The sequence below is a fragment of the Notolepis coatsorum genome (assembly GCF_963971535.1).
Source record: "Notolepis coatsorum genome assembly, chromosome: 5".
Taxonomy (NCBI): Eukaryota; Metazoa; Chordata; class Actinopteri; order Aulopiformes; family Paralepididae; genus Notolepis; species Notolepis coatsorum.
The window spans coordinates 124,929,557-124,951,930 of NC_140169.1; the positions used below are offsets into that span (position 1 = coordinate 124,929,557).

Here is a 22,374-nt window from a genome sequence, read left to right on the forward strand (position 1 = left end):
GACATGTACTCCGGAGACAAAACATGCATTCTGTCAACACGAGTTCATTTGTGGTCTGGCATCCAAACACCACCTTGCCCCAGTAGTTACATTTGACCAACCCCTATATTGGAAAGCAGCAGAGATAATCCTAGATTCACCACAGTGCAGTCACCTCAAGTCCTTTGTCCTGCTCCTAGGAGGATTTCACACATTTATGAATTTGCTAGGAGCAATTGGTACACTGATGGACGGTACAGGACTTAAGGACATTCTAGAGGTAGTCTATGGGGAGAACTCAGTAGCCCATATGATGACAGGCAAATCAGTTCAGAGAGCATTCCGTGGCCATCTTCTGGTTGACAAATGTCTTAACCGCATGATAATATCAGAAATGGTAGATGATAGTCATGAATTTGCAGCAATGGTTGAACAGTCTGAAGCAATGTATACCTCAATAGTTAAGGGTGAAATGCCATTGGAAACAGTGTTCACATCAGAGACCCTCATTACAATAAATGAAGAGCTGGGAAAAAGGAAGATGGAACTGTGTGCTAGATCCAAAACTAGTCAGTTGTGGCTAAATTACCAACACATGTTAGAAGTTGCTAGGTCACTGATAACAGCAGATCGCACAGGTTCCTGGCTGTTGCACCTACACGCTGTTTCTTAATGCATGCCGATATTCGCTGCGGCTGGGCATTACAATTACTTGAAATCGGCACACTTTTATGTCCAAGAGATGAGTCAGCTTCACATCAACCACCCAGATGTCTTCAGACAATTTGAAAAGGGTTTTCATGTTATCCGTCGCAGCAGCCAATCATGGGCAGGCCTCAGCTCAGATCTTGTAATCGAAACAACATTGATGAGGTCATTGAAGACTACAGGAGGGATGACACATGGAAGTGGAATGACCGACAATCAGAGATCCCTTTGGACAATGTCAAAGGGCATAACATCAGAGTATAACACCGCAATGCAGGAGTTCTCAAACCAGACATACACAACATCAGAACAGCACAAGGATTCAACAGAGGCAAGGATGAAAAGGGATGCTGCTGACCAGGAGAAGATCACTTCAAAACTTGCTATATGTTCACCTTTCTCTCCAGACTCTTCTTTAAGGAATGTTGTTACAGGTGTTGTCGCTGAGGATGGAGTGAACGTGCATGATTATGACTCTGTTGGACGCAACATCATGCACAAAATGATCGGACAGCCGGCATTCACATTTTCATTTAGTAGAAAGGATAAAGCCATAACCCTTGGACAAAAATCGTCTATCAAGGTTGCTCCTGATCGAATCATTGATTCTGCACTTCTTTTTCAACGTTTCCTTATTGTCTCCCAAACTGGAGAGCTGTCATTGGAGGAGGTTATGCGTTACGAACTCAGTCCTTTCCCTCCTGCCCTCTTTGAAGCCGGAAACGTCTTCCGCAAAGCTGATAAACCACAACTAGCGCACGCGATCTGTGATCATGCAAGTGATGCAATCCTAGATTCTGTACCAGAAACGGAGCATTATGTTCTTGATGGTGGTTCACTCCTTCACCGAATACAATGGAAGCACGGACAAAGCTATGGTAAAATATGCAGACTTCACCATCCAACATTATGGCTCAGCTACAACCATTGTGTTTGATGGCTATGAGGATGGGCCATCCATTAAAGACAACACACATCAAAGAAGAGGAAACAATATTCATCCCATTGTCAACTTCACTGCTGAGACAGAGTTCTCACGTAAGAAGGAGGAGTTCCTAGGCGCGGTTAGGTGGCCGAGCGGAGATTGCGTTCGTCCGGTTGTCACCAGCTTGGCTGGCCGTCTGCACTAATACAATTGGCTGTATTAGAGGGTGGGAGAAGCTGGCGGGGTGGGTCCGGGTCGTTGTAAACAGCGACTCCTACAGTTCGGTCGGGGCGCCTGCTAAGCGCGGATAGGACTCGAGGGGGATAGTGTGGTCCTCCCACACGCTACGCCCTCTCGATGAGAATCCGCGCTGCCAGGTGAAAAGAAGCGGTGATTGGCTGGACGTGTGTCGGAGGAAGCACGTGGTAGCCTCCACTCTCCCAGATGATCTGACTGTGGGGGGTAAGTGCGCAGCGACCAGGAAGGGACTGGGAATTGGCATACGACTAACATTGGGATGGGAGAAAATCGGAGGAAAATGGAGGGGGGAAAAGACCAATAAAAAAAATAAAAAAAGAAGGAGGAGTTCCTGTCAAGAGATCTGAATAAACAGAAATGGATCCACATGATAAGTGATGAACTGAAAGAACGGGATTGCACTGTGGTCAATTCACTTGGAGATGCTGATGTAGACATACTGTAGTAAGGGCCGCAGTGGGATCATCTCTTCTTCACACCACGACGCTGATTGGAGAAGATACTGATCTCCTCGTCTTACTTCTTTACTATGCACAGAGAGATAGCAAGGGCCATTATTTCAGATCAGACAAGTCGAAAGCTGATGGCAGTTTTAAAGTGTACGCCATAAACCATTTGAAAGAAGTACTCGGACAGGATGTGTGTTCTCAGTTGCTGTTCATCCATGCTGTGACTGGCAGCCTGTGACACAACTTCCCGGATCTTCGGAGTTGGCAAAAAGACAGCATTCCAAAAACTTGTAAAAGGGGATCCTGTCCTTCAGGCTTGTGCCAATGCATTCACTGTACCAAACCAGACAACAGATGGGATCGATGACCTTGGGTGCCAAGCAATGGCTGTCTTTTTTGGTGGAAAGTGCACAGATTCGCTTGCAAAAATGAGATATAACATTTTCAGCAAGAAGGTTGTCTCAGCTTCATCAACGGTAACGCCTGAACGTCTACCACCAACTGAATCTGCTACCAAATTCCACTGTCGTAGAGCATACTACCAGGTCATGGTCTGGATGGGAACAGATGATGGTATAGATCTGCTCTAGACTGGGGCTGGAACCTGCAGGACAATAGATTTGTCCCACTCATGTCAACAATGAATGCTGCTCCAGACAGTCTCTTGAAGGTCATTCATTGTAACTGTACCACTGCCTGCAAGACACTTCGCTGCTCATGCAGAAAATATGGACTACCTTGTACTACTGTCTGTGGACCATGTCAACTTCATGAATGTGACAATCCACATAACAAGTTTCTCCCAGAGGATCCTGAAGATGATGATGAGTACCACAATAAGTGGGTAATTTATTTTGTGTTCAACACCAAAGCCAGCTTTCTAGGTTGAATATAATAACCAATTTTAATTTTAGCCAAAATAAGCTACAGGCAGCCATTTTGATGATGCAAATGATGCATTCCTAGCAGATATATTTAGCTAGATATTTTGCTCGTTATTAATGTATAGAGGTGCCAGAATCAGTTTATAAATCCTTTAGAAATGTTTTCCCATTTGAGATACAGGCATTCTAAGCTCCCAGTCGTCATTTTGGACACCATTTTGAAAATTAAGCCTCTTCGGAAGGTGTATTTCCCTAAAACTTTAGTATGTTCCTAAGTATGTCTAGGGGTACTTGGGGTACCAGAATCAAATGACAAAATCATTTATATAATTTTTATATTGACATATATATAGCCATTTTAAGCTTGGCCAGCCGCAATTTTGGACGCCATCTTGAAAAGGAAGCCTTTCTGGAAGGTGTATTTTCCTAGATTTTTAGTATGTTAGTGAGCATGCCCAGAGGTACCAGAATCAGTTGAGAAATCCTTTGCACCATTTTCTTAATTTGAGATATAGCCATTTTAATCGCCCTGGCGCCATCTGGGACGCCATCTTGGAAATGACGGCTTTCGGAGGGGTCGATTTTGGTCGACTTTTAGTATGTTATATAGCACGCCCAATACTACCAGAATCCATTGAAAAACCTTTTGTATCAATTTTTTTGGGGTTAAACCATATCTTGACTCGCCTATAATGCACACGGCTCGAGTTGGACTCGTCACATGGAGAAGCTGCACTATTCAACGAAAGATGAGATCGATCGAGATACCGTCTTTATGGGTAAGTGTCTTGGCTTTAGAATGTCAGTTTGTGTAACGTTACTGTAACACTCCTCATCTCTCCTCTCCTCTCCTCTCCTCTCCTCTCCTCTCCTCTCCTCTCCTCTCCTCTCCTCTCCTCTCCTCTCCTCTCCTCTCCTCTCCTCTCCTCTCCTCCTCTCCTCTCCTCTCCTCTCCTCTCCTCTCCTCTCCTCTCCTCTCCTCTCCTCTCCTCTCCTCTCCCTCTCCTCTCCTCTCCTCTCCTCTCCTCTCCTCTCCTTAATCAGAGTTTCCAACGCTATAGGTCTATATGACAGGCGTTGTACTCTTAAACAGTAATGTATATTTGTAGATCTGGTATGTCATAAATGTCTGGATGTAGCAGTACTGTCTATATCTCTGTATGTCATATATAGATGTAGCAGTACTGTCTATCTGTATGTCATATTATGATGAATTGAAAATGGGGGACCCTGATGTAAAGAAGACGAAAGTCTTTCTCTGGTCTGCATCCCCTTAACACTTTGGCGACCAAAGTCCTGCGGCGATTTATAGTCCAGAGGACCGAGCGTTGTCAACAAACCGATGTACTTTCTAACAGCTATATATATACTTTATAGTATTGCTATCTGTCCATTCTCATTGTCACTTGAGTGCATAAACCGTGCCTTCATAATGGCTTAAAGAAAATAAAAATCCATCGGTTGGTTGTCATTTTATAGCGCCGTGAATATAAGGTTTATCGCAGTTTTCGCCTCGTCTTTTTTCTGGGGAGCTAGATAATAGGCTAAAGGCTAGTCACGTTATATCAAACGCCATTTCTGCTGTATATATACGAATGAAATAAAACAAACTGCGTAGCATCCGGACTATTACAGAGCATCTATGGATGAAATGGGGCCGGCGGGGGACGCCGATTACTATTATTGATTAGCAATACAGTGTGCGTTCAAGTAGCCATTTTCACTGATCGATCACGTTGCGTTTTAAAACAATGTCCAATCCAGCTGTAATTTGGGGGAATAGTATCCTACCGTCAGCCCAGGGACGTGCACAGGACTTTAGAGGGGCAGGTGCTCAAAGGCTGAAAAGGGCACAACACTTGGGCGGGGGGCCCCCTTTTTATGCTTTTTGGGGGGTTTTGGTGATCAAATATTGAATATTGAACTATAATAATCAGTGCAGGAGCTCACTTATCCTTGAAAGACACTTTTATCACTGACTTAAAAGGCCCATACATCTCCATAAATGTTCAGGGGGGAGGGAATAAGTGCTTACCCTACAGACCCCAAGAAGTGCTGTATATTCTGTATTGTTTAATATAAATGCATTTTTTATTCCAATCCCGATTTGTATTTGAGATTCCCAAATCCCATCGGACTTGACTTCTTTGTGTCCCTCAATGAGTGTAATACCAGCATTCAACAGCGGTTTCTATCATCATCACCATCACCACCCACGCTATGCATAAAATATATAGGTCCGCGGAGAGGCATGCTGAGGAGGCCGTGCAAACTGCAATGGAATATGGGGCATCTCTCTCTTTACCTAATATTTTTATTCTATCCTGACATTTTTCAGTTGGAAGGGCAGTCTATATGGCGTAACAGTAAAAAAAAAAAAAAAATTATTTTTTTTCAAAAAGGGCACTTTTTTGATGAGGCTCAAAAAGGCAGGTGCTCAGGCACCCCTTGGCCTCTATGTGTGCACGTGCCACGGTCAGCCCATGTGATCGCCGGCAGCATTTCGTCATTAGTCATCGGAATCTGGTAGATCGATATGTCCATTGGCTGATCATAAATCCCATTATTCCAGGCTGAAATCTGCGTTCGGTAACGTGATCAAAGATGGAGTATGTTCGGCTGGGATCGACGCTCATATGAAACGCCCACAGACAGTAAACATCAATCGCCCTCAATGATACTGCAGTGGAAGCGATGGCGCCCCTAAGCCGATCTGGCCGGTATTGCATGTTTCGAAAATCAAATATGCGGGTAGGTCCTGCAAGTCGATCCGGGACGTTAATAGCGTTATTAATATGGAATAAAACAATAACAACTCGCCACGAGTTAACTCGTGGCTCTGGTCCACAGCGCATGGCACCGTAACACGTATAAACTCGTGGTACTGTATTGTACCCATTCTGCAATCTGTTAAATAAAGTTTTCATTCATTCATTCATTCATTGTCCTTGTGTTACATAAAACCCATCTGTGGCCTCGTGCAGAGGAAGGTGGTAAATACATGTTAGATATTCCAATGTACAGTTTTGCATACCATTGACTCAGAATGGTCTGTTTTATTGAAATCGTCAAAGCAGTATAGTTTGTTTATACTTCAGAAGTATGATATTTAAACATGGTCCCCAAAATGAATGGAAGCGAATGAGGAGCCTGACACCTGGGAGGAATGGGGTTTTTGCAGCGTTGGGGATGTTTAAAAAATATAATTTAATATATAATATAATATAATAATTTGTGCTTCACCTACAAATTTGGTCAGCAGCCTCCACTGGTCTAAGCACAATCCAGGCCTTCATCCATCAACTATGCCTTTAGAAAATGGTTCTCTGATTAATTTTGCAAGACCACTACCACACCTGGCAGCTTTGTACAGCTACTTAATACTATCTGAACTGTCACTGACATGATCAAATCCAAGACATTCAGCTAAATAATCTCTCACAAATCAGCTAAATAATCTCTCACAAATCCAGTGTAGTTATGTTTTAAACAGTTCTCTGAAAATATGTGAAACCCTATTGAATGTTCCAATCATAGACATGTCCAGTTCAAGGGTTAACTTGATTATTATTGACAATGTTGTTTTAGTAATAATTGTTGCTTTGTCAACATTCTAACAAATTCAGTTATGTCAATAAAACATTATTGAATTGAACTGAACAAGAGAGAGAGAGAGGGAGCATGTGCACGTACAATTTACATAGCTATACATTCATGTGTGCATGTACACGTTTGTCTGTGCAAAATGTGTTGCAAAGTGTGCCACTTTGTTTCTCAACTATTCTTATTCAAATAAATCTTGATACTGTATGTACTTACATTATCTGGTAAAGTTACATTACACATCCAAAAGGTTTTATTCACCGGATAATGTAATAAGTTATTACATTATCCGTTCCACATATGTATGACATTATCCAGCAAGTTATTACATTATCGTTTAAAAAAAAATGTGTCCACTTTTTCTCCTCTTTTTTCTATTTTCCTCCCATCCCAATTCCACTGTGCCAATTATCCCCTCCGCTGTCTTGAACGTTGCTCGCATATGCCCCCCACTGGCCGGTTGTAGGGAGGATAGAAGCCTTGCATCATGTGTCCCCTCCGATACACGAGGAGGCAGCCTGTCACATCTTTTCACCTGCCAGCGCGGACTCTCATTGGCGAGGTATAACGTGTGGGAGGCTCACACTACCCCCGCCATTTCCTGTCTCTGCTGTGCAGGCGTCCCCAACCGACCTGTAGGAGTTGCTGTCCACAACGTCCAGATTACCACCCATCGACTTCCACCCGCTAACTCTGCCAATTGAGTTAGTATTACGGCTGGCCCAAGCCGGAGGCAACGCCGACAGCCGGAGTCGAACCCGGTGTCTCTTGCGTTGGTGACGAGCGCAATGTCCACTGCGCTACCCAGCCGCCCACATTATCGGTTTTATTACATTTTAAAGTCCTTCTAAAAGGGAAAGGTTATTACATTTTCAAAAGTCATTACATTATCCGGTGTTACAAGGTGTTTTACTGTCACTGTAAATGAACCAGTGTTACCTATACAGTGTTTTCCTTAACAAATAATATTATATTCTTGTTCCGCCCATATTGTTTTGTCTCTTTTATAAATAAGAACCAAAAAGGAGTTGAAAAAAGTGAAATAATTTAATTTCACAGCATCTGTGCAGCCTTGTTTATTCACTGTGTCCATGGAAATGATGATGAACGTAGCTATAAAGGTATGGTTTATTTCCTTGTGCAGAAAATACTTTTTTTATGATAACTATATCACTGCATAACTCATACATGTTCAGACAAGCTTAATGTTTGGTTACTTGTGATACTACGTATACACACCCCAATTCAAAGTTAGAACCGCATTTTCTTTCAAATTAATTTGGTTGTGGATGTCTGGATTTGGTAAAGTTATAAGGCACTTTGGGCAGAGCTGTTTTGCAGGCTGTGATGTACAGGTGTAGAGGCAGCTCTCCATAGGAGTGTGGATAGTGATGTCCAGAATGGTGGGGGGTGGGGGGGGGGGGGGGGGGGTCAGTGACTCACAAAGTAATATTGGTTTGTATTATATTGCTAATATATTCTACAGTATGAGTGAAAAGTGACTGTGGAACACTGCATTGCGTCATACTCATAAGTAGCTCCAACATAGTCCTTTTTAATAAATAAATGAATAGACTTAATTTCGTAGTTTCTGTTTGACTGCTTGCATTTAAGTAACATAATCATGTTAACTGTTATCAAATGTATAATTACCCCACCATCAACCCAGAGCATCTTTTCACAGTTCATTCTTACATTCTTAAATAACTCAGTCATAACATAGACTACACTACATTCAATCTTTAAATCCAGCCACTGTTCTAGTGTTCCACACATAATGACAATGACATGAATCCGTTTTTTGCTTTGTTGTTTAAATTAAAAATAATGTTTTATTCATGAATGTGACTGGCTTGTCGAGTCCACAGCCATCTAGTAGCAGGAATCATTGATGCGCTTCATGCTCATGAACCTCATGCTGCTCATGCCCATGTTCATGAAGTTCCTGTACTCTCCAGGCCTCATGTAGGTCATCCTGCCTCGGTACTGGGGCTGCTCGTACATCAGCCAGTGGCCGTCCATCACGTTGCAGGACATGCAGTTGGACATGCTGTGACGATCCATGATGGAGTCACAGTCGTCCATCAGCTCATTCATCTGACCTCCGAAGTTCTCCTTCTCATAGATCCTCATCCTGTAGTTGCCACGGTGCTGGGGGATCATACGGCAAGACTTGATGTTGCCATTCATGCCCATCATGCTCATCATGCTCATGCAGTCGGAATACTCGCCCCTCTTCATGAAGTACTGGTTGCCCATGAAGTTGGTGCGGTCGTAGACCATGAAGCAGCCCTTCTCCACCCTGCAGGACTGGCACTTGCTCAGGTAGGTGGACATGTCGGGGCAGTCACTCTTGCACTCATAGGAGCGACCCTGGAAGTTCCTGTCCTCGTAGAAGGTGACCCTACTCATCATGTTCATGTTGGGGGAGGAGGTCATGTTGGCTGGTGAGCTGCTGCTGCTGTTGCTCTTGGTGGTGGACTGACTACTGACCTGGTGGAAGCCTTTCTTTTTATACCTGACTACCAGAGGTCTCCATTGTGAAAAGACCCTGACCCAGCAACACAACATACTGTAGAAGCCCATAGAGCACTGAGGCTCATCTACGATTTAAACTAGTCCCCCAAAATACCTTTAGAGAGGTGTGTAACACTGGATAATGTAATAACACCGGATAGGATAATGTAATAACACCAGATAATGTAATAACTTTTACAAATGTAAAAACGTTTTCCTTTAGAAGAACTTTAACATGTAATAAAACGGAATAATGTAATACATATGTAGAACGGATCATTTAACAACTTTTTCCGGATAATGTAATAAGTTAAATCCGGTGAGTAAAACCTTTTGCATGTATAATGTAATAACATATCAATATCATTGTATGAAAAAATATATATAGGTAATAGTTAAAAAAACACATTTTGACAAACTTGTAGTGAGAGGGAAAGATCAGTGAACTGTATAACATTGTCAGTTAATGTGGCAATGTGGCAAATACTAATGTAGATACAGTCTGTTTAATAAAAACCATTCTCTTTAATTAAAACACACACATACACACACACACACACACACACACACACACACACACACACACACACACACACACACACACACACACACACACACACACACACACACACACACACACACACACACACACACACACACACACACACACACACTTAGCCTAGTTTTAGTGGAATAACATTCTATTCATAAATGTCCTAAATTAATGTTTAGCTCCATGAACAAACTGTGCAACTTTTCATTATTGAATATTTGTGTTTGAAGGGGTTTTGAAAGATTTAACAAATCCTCTATTTGAAACAAATAATCTTTACAGTCTCTTTACAGCAGTTTGCAGATGTCAGATTGCATCTTACTGAAAAGGTAAATTAACATAAAGTGGACGTGCCTTACAAAACTGTTGATGCCCATTTTCATAAAAAAATATTTTTCCAAAATACATCAACATTCAAGATTATTTCTTTGACCTTATATCAACCATGCTATTATGTGTAAGATGTGTTTGACCTTATATTGTCAGTATACTATGTGCCTAAGATGTCTTTGACCTTATATCACCAGTATACTATGTGTCTAAGATCAGGGCCGCCTGGGAGAAATGCGAGGCCCTGTGTGAGATTTAACGCGAGCCCCCCCCCCCCCCCCCCCCCCCCCCCAAAAGGTTAAAAAAAAAATATATATATATATATATATATATATATTTTTTTTCATACAGTCAACATATTCTTAAATAATAGCGCTGCCCGAGGCGGGGCATGATACAGTCAACATATAGCAAAAGAGAGAGCGAGAGAGAGCTCACGTTCTACAGTCAATATACAGTGTACAGAGAGAGAGAGAGAGAGAGACACATTGGAAAGAAATTGAAATGCTATTTGGCCCTAAACAGAGAGTACACAGTGGCAGAATACCTGAGCACTGTGACTGAAGATCCTTGACTATGTACAGACTCAGCGAGCACAGCCTAGCCATTGAGAAAGGCCGCCATAGGCAGACTGTGTGTGTTAGAAAGAGAGAGAGAGAGAGAGAGAGCATGTGTGTTTGTCATGTGTGTGTGTGTTAAGGCGCTCCCATAGTCCAGCAGACTGTACACAGAGCAGACTCCGCGGATGTCCGCGCGGCTCTTTGAGCTTTCATAGTCGAGCAGATCTCAGCGGACGTCCGCGGTCTATTTCCTACATTTCTCGCACCAGTTTTACTACATTTCCCACAATTCTGTCTGTTCTACTGCAGATCAGAGGGAACATTATCAGCGGGAGAGCGCGAGAGAGAGAGGGAGAGGGAGGGAGAGAGAGAGAGAGAGAGAGAGACAGAGACAGAGACAGAGACAGAGAGAGAGAGAGAGAGAGCGCGCTTCACGGGCTCATCTCTCTCCTCGCGCCACCAATCGCTCGCGCGGCGTCACATTAAATGCAGTTCGATGTCAACCAGTTTTGTGTGACACCAAGTCAGCGGCGCGGATGTCCGCGCCTCAGAAAATAGGAGCGTCGCACCTGTGGGTCTGCTGTCCGCTGAGATCAAAGCTCAAGAGTCCGCGCGGACATCCGCGGAGTCTGCTCTGTGTACAGTCTGCTGGACTATGGGAGCGCCTTTAGAGAGAGAGCATGTATGAGAGATCCAAAAGGACAAAGATCAACACTTAAATCCAAGAGAGAGAGAGACACATTGGAAATAAATTGAAATGCTATTTGGCCCTAAACAGAGAGTACACAGTGGCAGAATACCTGAGCACTGTGACTGAAGATCCTTGACTATGTACAGACTCAGCGAGCACAGCCTAGCCATCGAGAAAGGCCGCCATAGGCAGACTGTGTGTGTTAGAAAGAGAGAGAGAGAGAGAAAGAGCATGTGTGTTAGAGAGAGAGCATGTATGAGAGAGAGAGAGAGAGAGAGAGAGAGAGAGAGAGAGAGCATTTTGTCATGTGTGTGTGTGTTAGAGAGAGAGCATGTATGAGAGATCCAAAAGGACAAAGATCAACACTTAAATCCAAAGAGAAGAGGGTCTATACCAGAGAAACCAAAGCAGCAAGGAGCCAATGGCCGACATCAGCTAAATAGGCTAGCCAGATACTGTGACACCAGGCCACACACAGCTTTGGCCAACGGCCCAACGCTACCCAAGCTACACAAACGACCAAGACATTCACACACAGCACATGTCGTATCTCCAAATGTTGTGAAGTAGCATATGTTTTGCCTGAAAAAAAACATCGTTATTAACAAAACATTCGGGAGGGGAAGGAAGGAAGAGTGGGGTAATGTCATGACATTTTCATTAATCTTACCTGCACCAAGGAACGCAGGGCGAAAGGCCGCAACACAGGTCTCCACGTTGACGAAAGGCCTCTCGCTGTCGGGACAAAAATAAGCTATGGCCAGAGCCTTGTCATGGTGCAGGCCCGACTACATCTTCTGTCAAAGATGATGTCGTAGTCAGAGTGCCAGAACCCCCTGCTATTCTCACGGCTAATGTCAATGGTCGTAGCACAAGCTAACAGCTAACTCAAGGCTAACTGATAGCATCAAACGAACGTTCCCAGCCGAGCGCAGCCGGCAGTTAACGTCGAAGCTAAACAGCTAACTGGCTAACAGTTAGCTCAACCAGGCTATCGCTAACCATTAGCTAACGCAGAAGCAAGCTATGCGGCTACATACAGGTGCTGACACCAGGCCATACACCGTTAGCTACTAGCAGTGTTGGGAAAGTTCACTTTCTACATGAACTAGTTCAGTTCACAGTTAATTTTTTTTTAAATGAACTAGTTCAGTTCATAGTTCATAATTCAAAATGTTGAACTAAAGTTCATGGTTTCAAAAATGAACTAATTTAGTTCTTTTTAGTTCTTTTTAGATTTTTTTTTATATTATAGATAAATAGTGGGGCCCACACCTCCTGAAAGGAAGCGTTGTTGCCTCTATGCATTGCACAGTGTCTTTCATGGGGTAGCAGCACACCGAAGATCTCTCTATACCACATTTGTAAAAATGGAGGCTTATCCTTAATCCAGTTTATCAGAATGCATTTCCGGGCTGAAAGTAGAAGTTTATCAAATAGTTTGAATTGTAAACTATTTTAAATGCATACGACGACGTCTAGAGTCTGACTCTGACTGAGCGAGTGCTGCTGCTGCTGCAGCGCCTCTCGGCTTCTGCGCGCAGATTCTGCTGTAAGCCTGTTCCACTGCTTGTTGTGAGGAGGAGTCTGATGATGTAGCAGGGGGTGACAGGCACGTTGCCAGATCGGGTGGTTTTACGCATCATTTTTGTCCTGTTTACAGTGTGTTTTAACTGAGTTTTCGGCTGAAATGCATATGAAATATGGCACATCTTTGAACGCCGTTATAACAGAGTGCTGAGAATGAACGCACTTTTGAACTCCGTTACACAGGGCTGAGAATGAACGCGTTCTCAATTACGTTCATTTAGCGGATATACAGTACGTTCAGTTCAAGTTCGCCCAAAATACGAACGCGTTCATGAACGATCGTTCATTGAACGCGTTCAGGTACATAACTGGCTACTAGTAGTACTACAACAGCTAGTCGGCCAGTTTAGCTCCAGAGAGAGAGAGAGAGAGAGAGAGAGAGAGCGATGTCCACGGCGGGAATAGAATAGAGTTAATAGAATAGGTTAAAAACTCCCCAAACGTCCAAGAGGATGGAGACAACCGCGTGGAGTTGACGAAGTTCGACCATCCTCTTCATCTTGGCTGCATGTCTCTAGGTTAGCTAACGCTAGTTAGCCTTTAGCTAAGCTAGCTACTAGCCGACATCATCATGGCTATATCCCGACTGCATCATGACAAGGCTCCGGCCATTTGTCCCGCCTTTCGTCAACGTTCCTTGGTGACCGACCGACTGATAATGACCGACCTCTTCGAGTTGGCTGGCATAACTAAGCATAATAGTCAAAAGCTGCACGCGCGAAATAGTCAAACGCAGCTGACTCACGCCGGCGATGTAAGTAACCACTCCGCTCCCTTCGTTGAAACCAATAGTATGTCTGCTGCAGAGCCCCATAGCTCCCTTCGTTGAAACCAATAGTATGTCACTGCAGACCCAGGAACAAGTCAGACACATTCTACAAACGTGTCTAATGTGAAATATATAAGCATATAAGCAAAACTAGATTTTAGGTCTGTGGTGAAAAAAGGCCTCGCGGGAAGGGGGGCCTCGCAAAAAATAAAAAAAAATAAAAAATAAAAAAAATAAAAAATAATTTTTCTTTTTTATTTTATTTTTGCGAGGTCCCCCTTCCCGCGAGGCCCTGTGCGACCGCACTGCTCGCACACCCCCTGAGGCGGCCCTGTCTAAGATGTCTTTGACCTTATATCACCAGTATCCTATGTCTAAAGGACTTGTTATATTCAAACAAGTGGAATGCCATGCAAAACTGTTGCTGCCCATTTACATTTTTACAAAATACTCTTTCCAAAATATGTCTTTGACCTTGTATATATATATATACCTACCCGTATCCTATGTGTCTAAGATGTCTTTGATACCGCGTATCCTATGTGTCTAAACACAATCCATAATCATCCATCAACTACCTTTAGGCTCCGGTTTCCGCTCAGGTTGGATGGCTGCTTGAGTTTTTGAGCTCCGCGACCACTTCACATTATTTATTATAACGACGTTAATTTCACGCCATACGCTCATAGCACACTTCGTAACAATTGGGTCTCATTCACCAATGACTTACGACAAAAATAGGCGTTCTCTTAGAGCCATTTGAGACCTTTTCGGGCAGATTTTGGGATTCACCAACTGTCCCAATAAAACATATATAATTAATATTATATTATAAATATATTGTCTATATTCATGTCTTGCCCGAAAATGTCTCAAATGGCCCTAAGAGAAAGCCCTTTTTGTTGTAAGTCCGTTTGTGAATGAGACCCATGTCCAAACAAGTACCGAACTCGACTGGAACTTTAAAAGAGGAAGACAGAGATTTTATCAGAATTTTACTCCGCGAGGAACTTGAAGCTATATACCTGTATGTCATGTATGTTGTGTATGTCATAAATGTTACTATGAATTGAAAATGGGGGACCCTGATGTAAACAAGACAAACGTCTTTCTCTGGTCTGCATCCCCTTCACAATTGTATGTATTGAGCCGTACTGTATTGTACCCATTCTGCAATCTGTTAAATAAAGCTTTCATTCATTCATTCATTCAAGCTAGCAGAAGCTAGCTAACAGACTGGACTTGTTCCAATCAGAGCTAGCAAGCATAACCACGCGGCTCACGGGAATGGAAGATGAGATAACCACTGTTAAGACTGACTTTGAGTCCAACTCCACCGATATCACAGTTATAAAAGACAAAATGTGTGAGGATTGGCCCATTCCCCGCCACACGCTTCTTCAAGGTACTGTGATGATTGGTCCATTCCCCGCCACACGCTTCAGGAGCGATTACCAATTTCCATCACGCACCTGTTGTAGTTTGTAATTAGCGCTCCAGAGGCTTCATATACTCGGGCCTTCTATCAATCGTTGTCGGGTCGTTTTGGATTACTACTGCTATTGCCTGTTCCCCCCCGTTGTTGTGCCTCGTCTACTTTTTCTCCAGGACGTCTTTGGAAGTCGCCGCTGGAGTATATCTCGATCATCCGTTGGAGCTGTGCCTTGTTGCCCGCTTTACGCGGTTGCGCTTTGGTGAGTTTTTGGAAACAACCCTTTTGGATTATCTGTTTTTTGTGTGTTTGGATAACACTGAAGAAATACCGTTTTTGTTTTGTACTGGACTCAGCTAACTTGTGTGTTGGTACACCGAAGATCAAGTCACTTGTGATTTATACTGGACTCAGCTAAGGAGGACTGAACTGCACTGCCTCTGTGTACAGTTGGATTGATTATTGACCACTCTCTCTCTCTCTCCGTTTCCTCCCCGAGTTGGATCAGGGAGTATCTGCAGAGCCGCAGAGGTAGTGGCGCCTACGCCGATTCCCCACCTCTAAACCGGGAGGATCTGCAGAGCCGCAGACAACTCTGCCGAAAGCATTCTCCTTTTTGTTAATTCTGATTTGTTATTTGGCTGATTTTTGATTCTGTAATAAATACGCCCTAGTGTTTGGCTAACTCTGAACTACCTGTCTGTGCCGTGCTGTTGGGGTCGGTTTCAAACCATAACAAAATGCTTATTTATGAACAGAAGGTGGCCGACCTAGAGGACCGAAATAGAAGATGTAATATCCGAGTCTACGGCTTAGCCGAAAACGTCGAGGGTGACGCGCCGATTCAGTACCTGGAGCAGATGATTCCCAAATGGTTGCCGTCCATCGACCCTCCTTGAACGTGCCCACAGAATCTTCAGAAACGGTCCCCCGGAGAAGGGAGAACGTCCCCGCGCCTTCATATTCTGCTGCCTGCATTTCACCGCTCGCCAGGCTCTTCTTCGAGAGGCCAGAAAGCATCCTCCATCCGTGAATAACAATCCCCTCAGATTCGCCGTGGACTTCAGTGATTACACCGCCAAACGCAGCAGAGCCTTCTCTCAGGCTATGAACTATGCACGTGAAAAGGGCATCGAAGTCTTCCTACTCTACCCTGCCACCTTGAAAGTCAAGATGGGTTACATGCAACCGCCTATTCACCTCGCCGACCGAGGCGCAGCGCTTCCTACGGAGCGGCATGGTGTCCTCCCCGGCCGAGGGGGACGGACCCCCCTTGGCGGAGATGACTACGGGGAATAACAGGCCCTGAGCCTGAATAAGCTAAGTACAAGGCGTGCTTATTATCCGGCTCTCCTAGCTAACACTACCGTTACCACGCGCCTACCATAACTTTTTGATCCAACAGAACGGTAACGCTCAAGGTTTATCTCCGCTCTATTATCTCAACAACGGGTATGCATATTGCCTTTTTTCAAGTTTCACTCAGACGAACTGTGTTTTAACGTCTCTGCTTTTTGTCATCTGCACTTTGAACTTCGCATTGAGCTTTGCATATACTTCTTCTCTCTGTTGAGCGAAGTGGGTTCCTTTTTCTAATTGTTACAATATACCTTGCAAGCTTTTGTATGGTTAAGTTACATAATGTTGTTGTTGTTGTTATGCTCGGTCATAGTGGCCAACTGATGTTTGATCGATATCGGACAAATATTCTAATGGGGGGGAGGGGGGAGGGAATGGGGGGTGGCGTTGCTTTTTATTTTTATTTTCACTCGACTCGCTCTATTTAAATTTTGTTTTCACACTTATGCTCGGAACTCAATAGGACCTTAACGAGTGAATATGTGACTTTTCTAATGCTCTACTCCAAACGAATTACAATCAATCATACTGCAGCCCTTTTAGATTATGGCTAGGGATGCTCGATATTGGCTTTTTTACCGATACCGATATACCGATATTGTCCAACTCTTAATTTCCGATACCGATATCAACCGATATCAACCGATACCGATATATGCAGGGTTCCCCCCCCCCCAAAAAATTTAATAATTTCAGGTAATTAACATTACATATCTCTTGTTGTGGAATTAACACAACATTATGCATACTTTTGACAATAAATAAAATCAGAATTTGTTCTTACTTGCTTGCCTGGGTAAATAAAGGTTATAGAAATGTAAAAAAAAAAAAAAATTAACCGATACCGATATTTTTTTATATCACATTTTAATGCCGATGTCGGCCGATAATATCGGGGAGGTCTTAATGGGCAGCATAAACGCACAAGTGTACTAACGCTGCTAAAAAGGAAGAGAGTGGACCTTGCTTTACTGAGTGAAACGCACCTTTTAATGGCTGATATTGCAGGACTGGCAAATAGATTTTACCATAACATAAGTTCTTCTTCTTTTAGCACCAAGACCCGAGGGGTAGCCATAATAGCGAAGTGCAATTTGAATATTAAACTGTTAGATGTGTGGTCTGATGCAGATGGTCGAATTACTATTGCTAAAATTGAATACTCTAACCGGAAAATTGCTCTGATCTCTGCATACGCCCCTAATTTATATGATGCTAACTTTTATACTGTACTCACTGCAGCTATGTTGGAACTACCTGATTACTCGTTTATAGTTGGAGCTGATTTTAATGCAATATGGGACCCATTGATTGATAAATCGAAACACACTGAAACCTTTGATCAGAAACAAGCCAGCACTGCCCTACAGGCCTGGGCCAAGGACACAGGGGTAATTGATATGTGGCGTTCGCTCAACCCATCCATGAGAGATTACTCTTTTTTTCCTTCTAGACGTAAGACCTTTTGCAGAATTGATTATGATTTTTCTTCCCTGCATCTTTTTGATAGCGTTGATGTTGATTTAATGCCCATTGCACTCAAGGGTTCACTCAGTAAAATAACATCCCGCGCCTCTAGATGGCGCTTTAACTCAACGTTGCTGAAAAATAGAGAGTTTAACCTGCAATTTAAAGTCAAGCTCACTGAATTCCTGCAGTTTAATGTTGGCTCAGTACAAGATCCCAGAATTGTATGGGATTCTGTAAAAGGATTTATTAGAAGTAACACTACACTCTTTGCATCTAATCTTTGTAAGGGACGTCTCTCCAAGTTGGTGGAATTGGAAAAGCTTCATGCCACATTAATCTCCTCTTTGCAGCACAACTATTCTAGTCGACTGGAGCTTCAAATTAAGGTAGTGAAAAAAGAGATTAACTCCATTTTACAGGGATGTGATTTCTCCGGTTTAAAGCGGAATTCTGGTTTTTCTGACCTAAAATAGTGACTCACGTGAATCATGCAGAGAAAAGCAATAAAAACATTTTGGGGGGGGGGATCATGGTCAATATTGAGCCGCGGAACCGGCTTTTTAGAAAGCAGCCAAATGCAAACAACCAGAAGGCGAGGCTGTTCCGAAGCTTACAGCGCTTTCACCCGCCTCTGCTGTGCTCAGCACCAATGAGAAGCGGCTATTTGCTTTTTCCCGGCCTCTGCTGTGCTCAGCGCCAAGGGGAAGCAGCCATTTGCTCTTTTAGTTTTCTGAAAGGCGGCCATTACTCTCTAGCTCTACACGAGTAAACTTGACTCAACAACACTGCCCTGCGGCAACCTTTCCGAGACAGTAAGTTAATTTGACTTATTCTAGTCTAAAGAAACATATATATTACTATTGCTATTGATAAATCTAGGTAACATGACGAATGCGTTTGTTAATCAGAACGTTATTTACGTGACAACCACTGTGTGTGTGTCCGCACGTGCTTGCTCGCACCGCTGCTTTCCATGTATGACTTAATGTACATATGAATGTGTTTACATGTACACATAAATGCAGCTATGGCATATATTCGGCTGAATCCTTCACAAATATTGGACCGAATGTAATGTTATTTAATTAACAGTGTAAAAAAAAAACATTTAGCTATGATTAATAATTGTGTCACTCATAGCTTTCAGCATCTTATCACCTTGGATTTATTCTTTATACTCACCCTTAATCTTAAAGCTTAGAATAACAGCTATTTTATCTCAAAATTTGTATTTTAAATCAAGTGAATTGAGAAACATGTTTAAAGTGTTTAATAGTAGGTTAGAGAGAGAGAGATACCTGGAGGTTAGAGAGAGAGATACCTGGAGGATAGTGAGAGAGAGAGATACCTGGAGGTGTGAGAGAGAGATAGAGATACCTGGAGGTTAGAGAGAGAGATACCTGGAGGTTAGAGAGAGATACCTGGAGGTGTGAGAGAGAGAGATACCTGGAGGTTAGAGAGAGAGATACCTGGAGGTTAGAGAGAGAGATACCTGGAGGATAGAGAGAGAGAGATACCTGGAGGTGTGAGAGAGATACCTGGAGGTTAGAGAGAGATACCTGGAGGTTAGAGAGAGAGATACCTGGAGGTGTGAGAGATACCTGGAGGTTAGAGAGAAAGAGAGAGACCTGAAGGTGAGAGAAATACCTGGAGGTTAGAGAGAGAGATACCTGGAGGTTAGAGAGAGAGAGATATTTTTTTCATGTTCTTTGTCCCTCTCCAACCCCTCGCCCACCTTCCTCTTTGATTGATTGATTGAAAATTGTATTAACAGATTACAGAATGGGTACAATACAGTACAGCTCAATACACACAATTCTTAAGGGGATGCAGACCACTCGGCCCTATTCCCCGTACCTGGTTCAACTAAGTCGATCAAGAGTCCCATTATCCAGATTCAATTAACCCGATGTTTGAAGCCGGGATTTTCCTGTTCCTCGAAGGTGGATTCAGTCTCGTTAACTCGAACCAGACTTGAGACCCAGGATAAGTGCGCGCGGCCGCTTCAGTTGAAAAGCCAGCACGTATCGATAGCAGAGATCCTGATTTTCTAACGGCATTGATTGATTAATTGATTTAAAACTTTATTAACAGATTGCAGTACGGCTCAATAGCCTCGCCGACAAGTTAAATGCGTTATCTATAGGCTAATTTTAAGTCCCTCATTACCCCAATCAATCAGATTATATTTCTTTAAACTTGCCTGCTGGCAGTAGGTTTATGGATTGAATAATCAAATGAGATCTTGCTAGCGAAAATAATTAGTTAAACTGTTATACAGAATAAGGATACGGCTCTCTTACCCATTGATTGATGTATGGTGGATCTTTTACTTATCTGCACTGTGGTGTCACGGTTTGTGGTTTTGACTTTCACGCAGACGTCCCGGGTTCGAATCCCACTTCTCCTAGTCTTTTCCTTCTTTTTGCAATGTAGGAATAATTCAATTTGGTGCACGTTGAGAGCTATATAAAGAATGACATCCTCAATGCATGTGGATTTATAATATTTTAACTTAAAACTAGGCTACTTTTGCGTATAATCATTAATATTATATTCCAAAAAATTATATTGGAAACGCGGGGTTTCGAACACCGGTCGCCCGGTTGCCAGGATTGAGCACTACCGCTGCGCCACTGTGCCAGGCGGGATATATTCGTTGTTTATCCATTAATGGACGAGAGACCCGTGTTTAGAATATCTTTTCTTTTGAATGAAGTTTTATCTCTTTATTCTCAAATGCATTAATGTGACGTCAACGGCTCATTCAATTTCTCAAATCCGTCAAACAGCGCATCTCATCAGACATTTTAATCCCAGTTACAATATCACACAAAAACCACAATCCACGCAGAGACACTTCAATTTTATGCTTGAATGAAACACAATCCGGGCGCTCCGTTAAGCAAATCTACAGCGGAGAATATATGAAACTAATCAGAGCCAAACGGCGATAGGTTTCATTTATTAAAAATATCCCCGCGGGATTCACATTTGCAATGCGCCATTATTAAAATAACCACACTCCGAGCGCTACATTACGTGACGTGACGTGCATTATTTTATTTAGGACAAAGTAAATCAATAGGCTCAATATGATTTATTATCAGCATTTAGTTATATTATTATACATTTCAAAAGCCCCCTCTAGGAAAACGAAGCACAGAAACATAATTCAGAATGGTATAAATGGGATCTCTAGACTGTGAGAATCATTTCAGGAAGCGAGCTGTCATTTATTTGCGGGGGCGTGGCCATGGTTCATCCGGCTAACTGAAGTTAACCCTGCTCTCAACCAGGCTCAAACTTTTTGATCTGTTGTCATGGTGATTTGGACAATCGAGCGTCGGGGAACAGGAAGGTCCGGCTTAAGTCAGACTAGACTGGAAATTATCCGGCTAACTCAGTTATCCAGGTACGGGGAACGGGGCCCCGAGAAAGACTTTCGTCTTGTTTACATCAGGGCAGGGCTGTACGCTAAGCTTTTTCACTAGGGGCACAGAATATTTTTTAGGGGCACTTTTTTAAATAACAATTTTACCATTATAGTGCAAAAAAATATGTTCCTCCTGCCTCATTACTGTGGTCCTTTTATTTAACATTTAAGTGCTTTTGTTTTCAGGTTTGTATATTTTATAATGAACCAACTGAAGTATTACCACAGCTGCAAACATTTCTTCTTTCATTGATAACAGTGTTCATAGTCAGTATCTGCTGCTCTGCTGTTGATGGCAATAAGTGGAATGGATTATCAAAAAACACTCAAACAACGCTCTCTTGTGGCTTTTCATGTGGTTTTTAAAGCAAAACACACCACAGTCTAGGGCTGGGCGATATGGCCTAAATAATGATATCACAATATTTTCTGACCTTTCGGCGATACACGATACACATCACAATGTTTTTCCTTTTTCCCCCAAACAATTCTTTATGAGGTTTACCAAGACAGTATTTGAGTTTGCAAGCTCTATATATTTAAGAGCAATTTGCGATAACCTCGTCGCACTGTGTACAGCCCTGCATCAGGGTCCCCCATTTTCAATTCATCATAACATTATATGACATACATGACATACAGATAGACAGTACTGCTACATCTATACATTTATGACATACCAGATTTACAAATACAGTACTGTTTGTGATACAAAAAGCGTGTAAAAAAGAGAGTATAACATTTGACGTAGAAACTACATTGGAGGAGGTTGGGTAGGTGGGGTAGGGGGGGTGGGGGGGAACTGTACATTGGAGGTGGTTGGGTGGGTGGGGTGGGGGGGGGATGGGTAGGCGGGGTGGG

At 42.9% G+C, this 22,374-nt stretch overlaps 1 protein-coding gene across 1 annotated transcript; it reads right to left on the reverse strand.

Annotated features, from left to right (window-relative positions):
- Positions 1 to 8,678: 8,678 nt before the first annotated feature.
- Positions 8,679 to 9,245, reverse strand: LOC311229117 (gamma-crystallin M3-like; the record flags this gene model as incomplete). The annotated part of the gene is made up of 1 exon (XM_084315136.1): positions 8,679 to 9,245. One exon carries the CDS (start codon positions 9,243 to 9,245, stop codon positions 8,679 to 8,681), a length of 567 nt encoding a protein of 188 aa, XP_084171262.1.
- Positions 9,246 to 22,374: the final 13,129 nt, after the last annotated feature.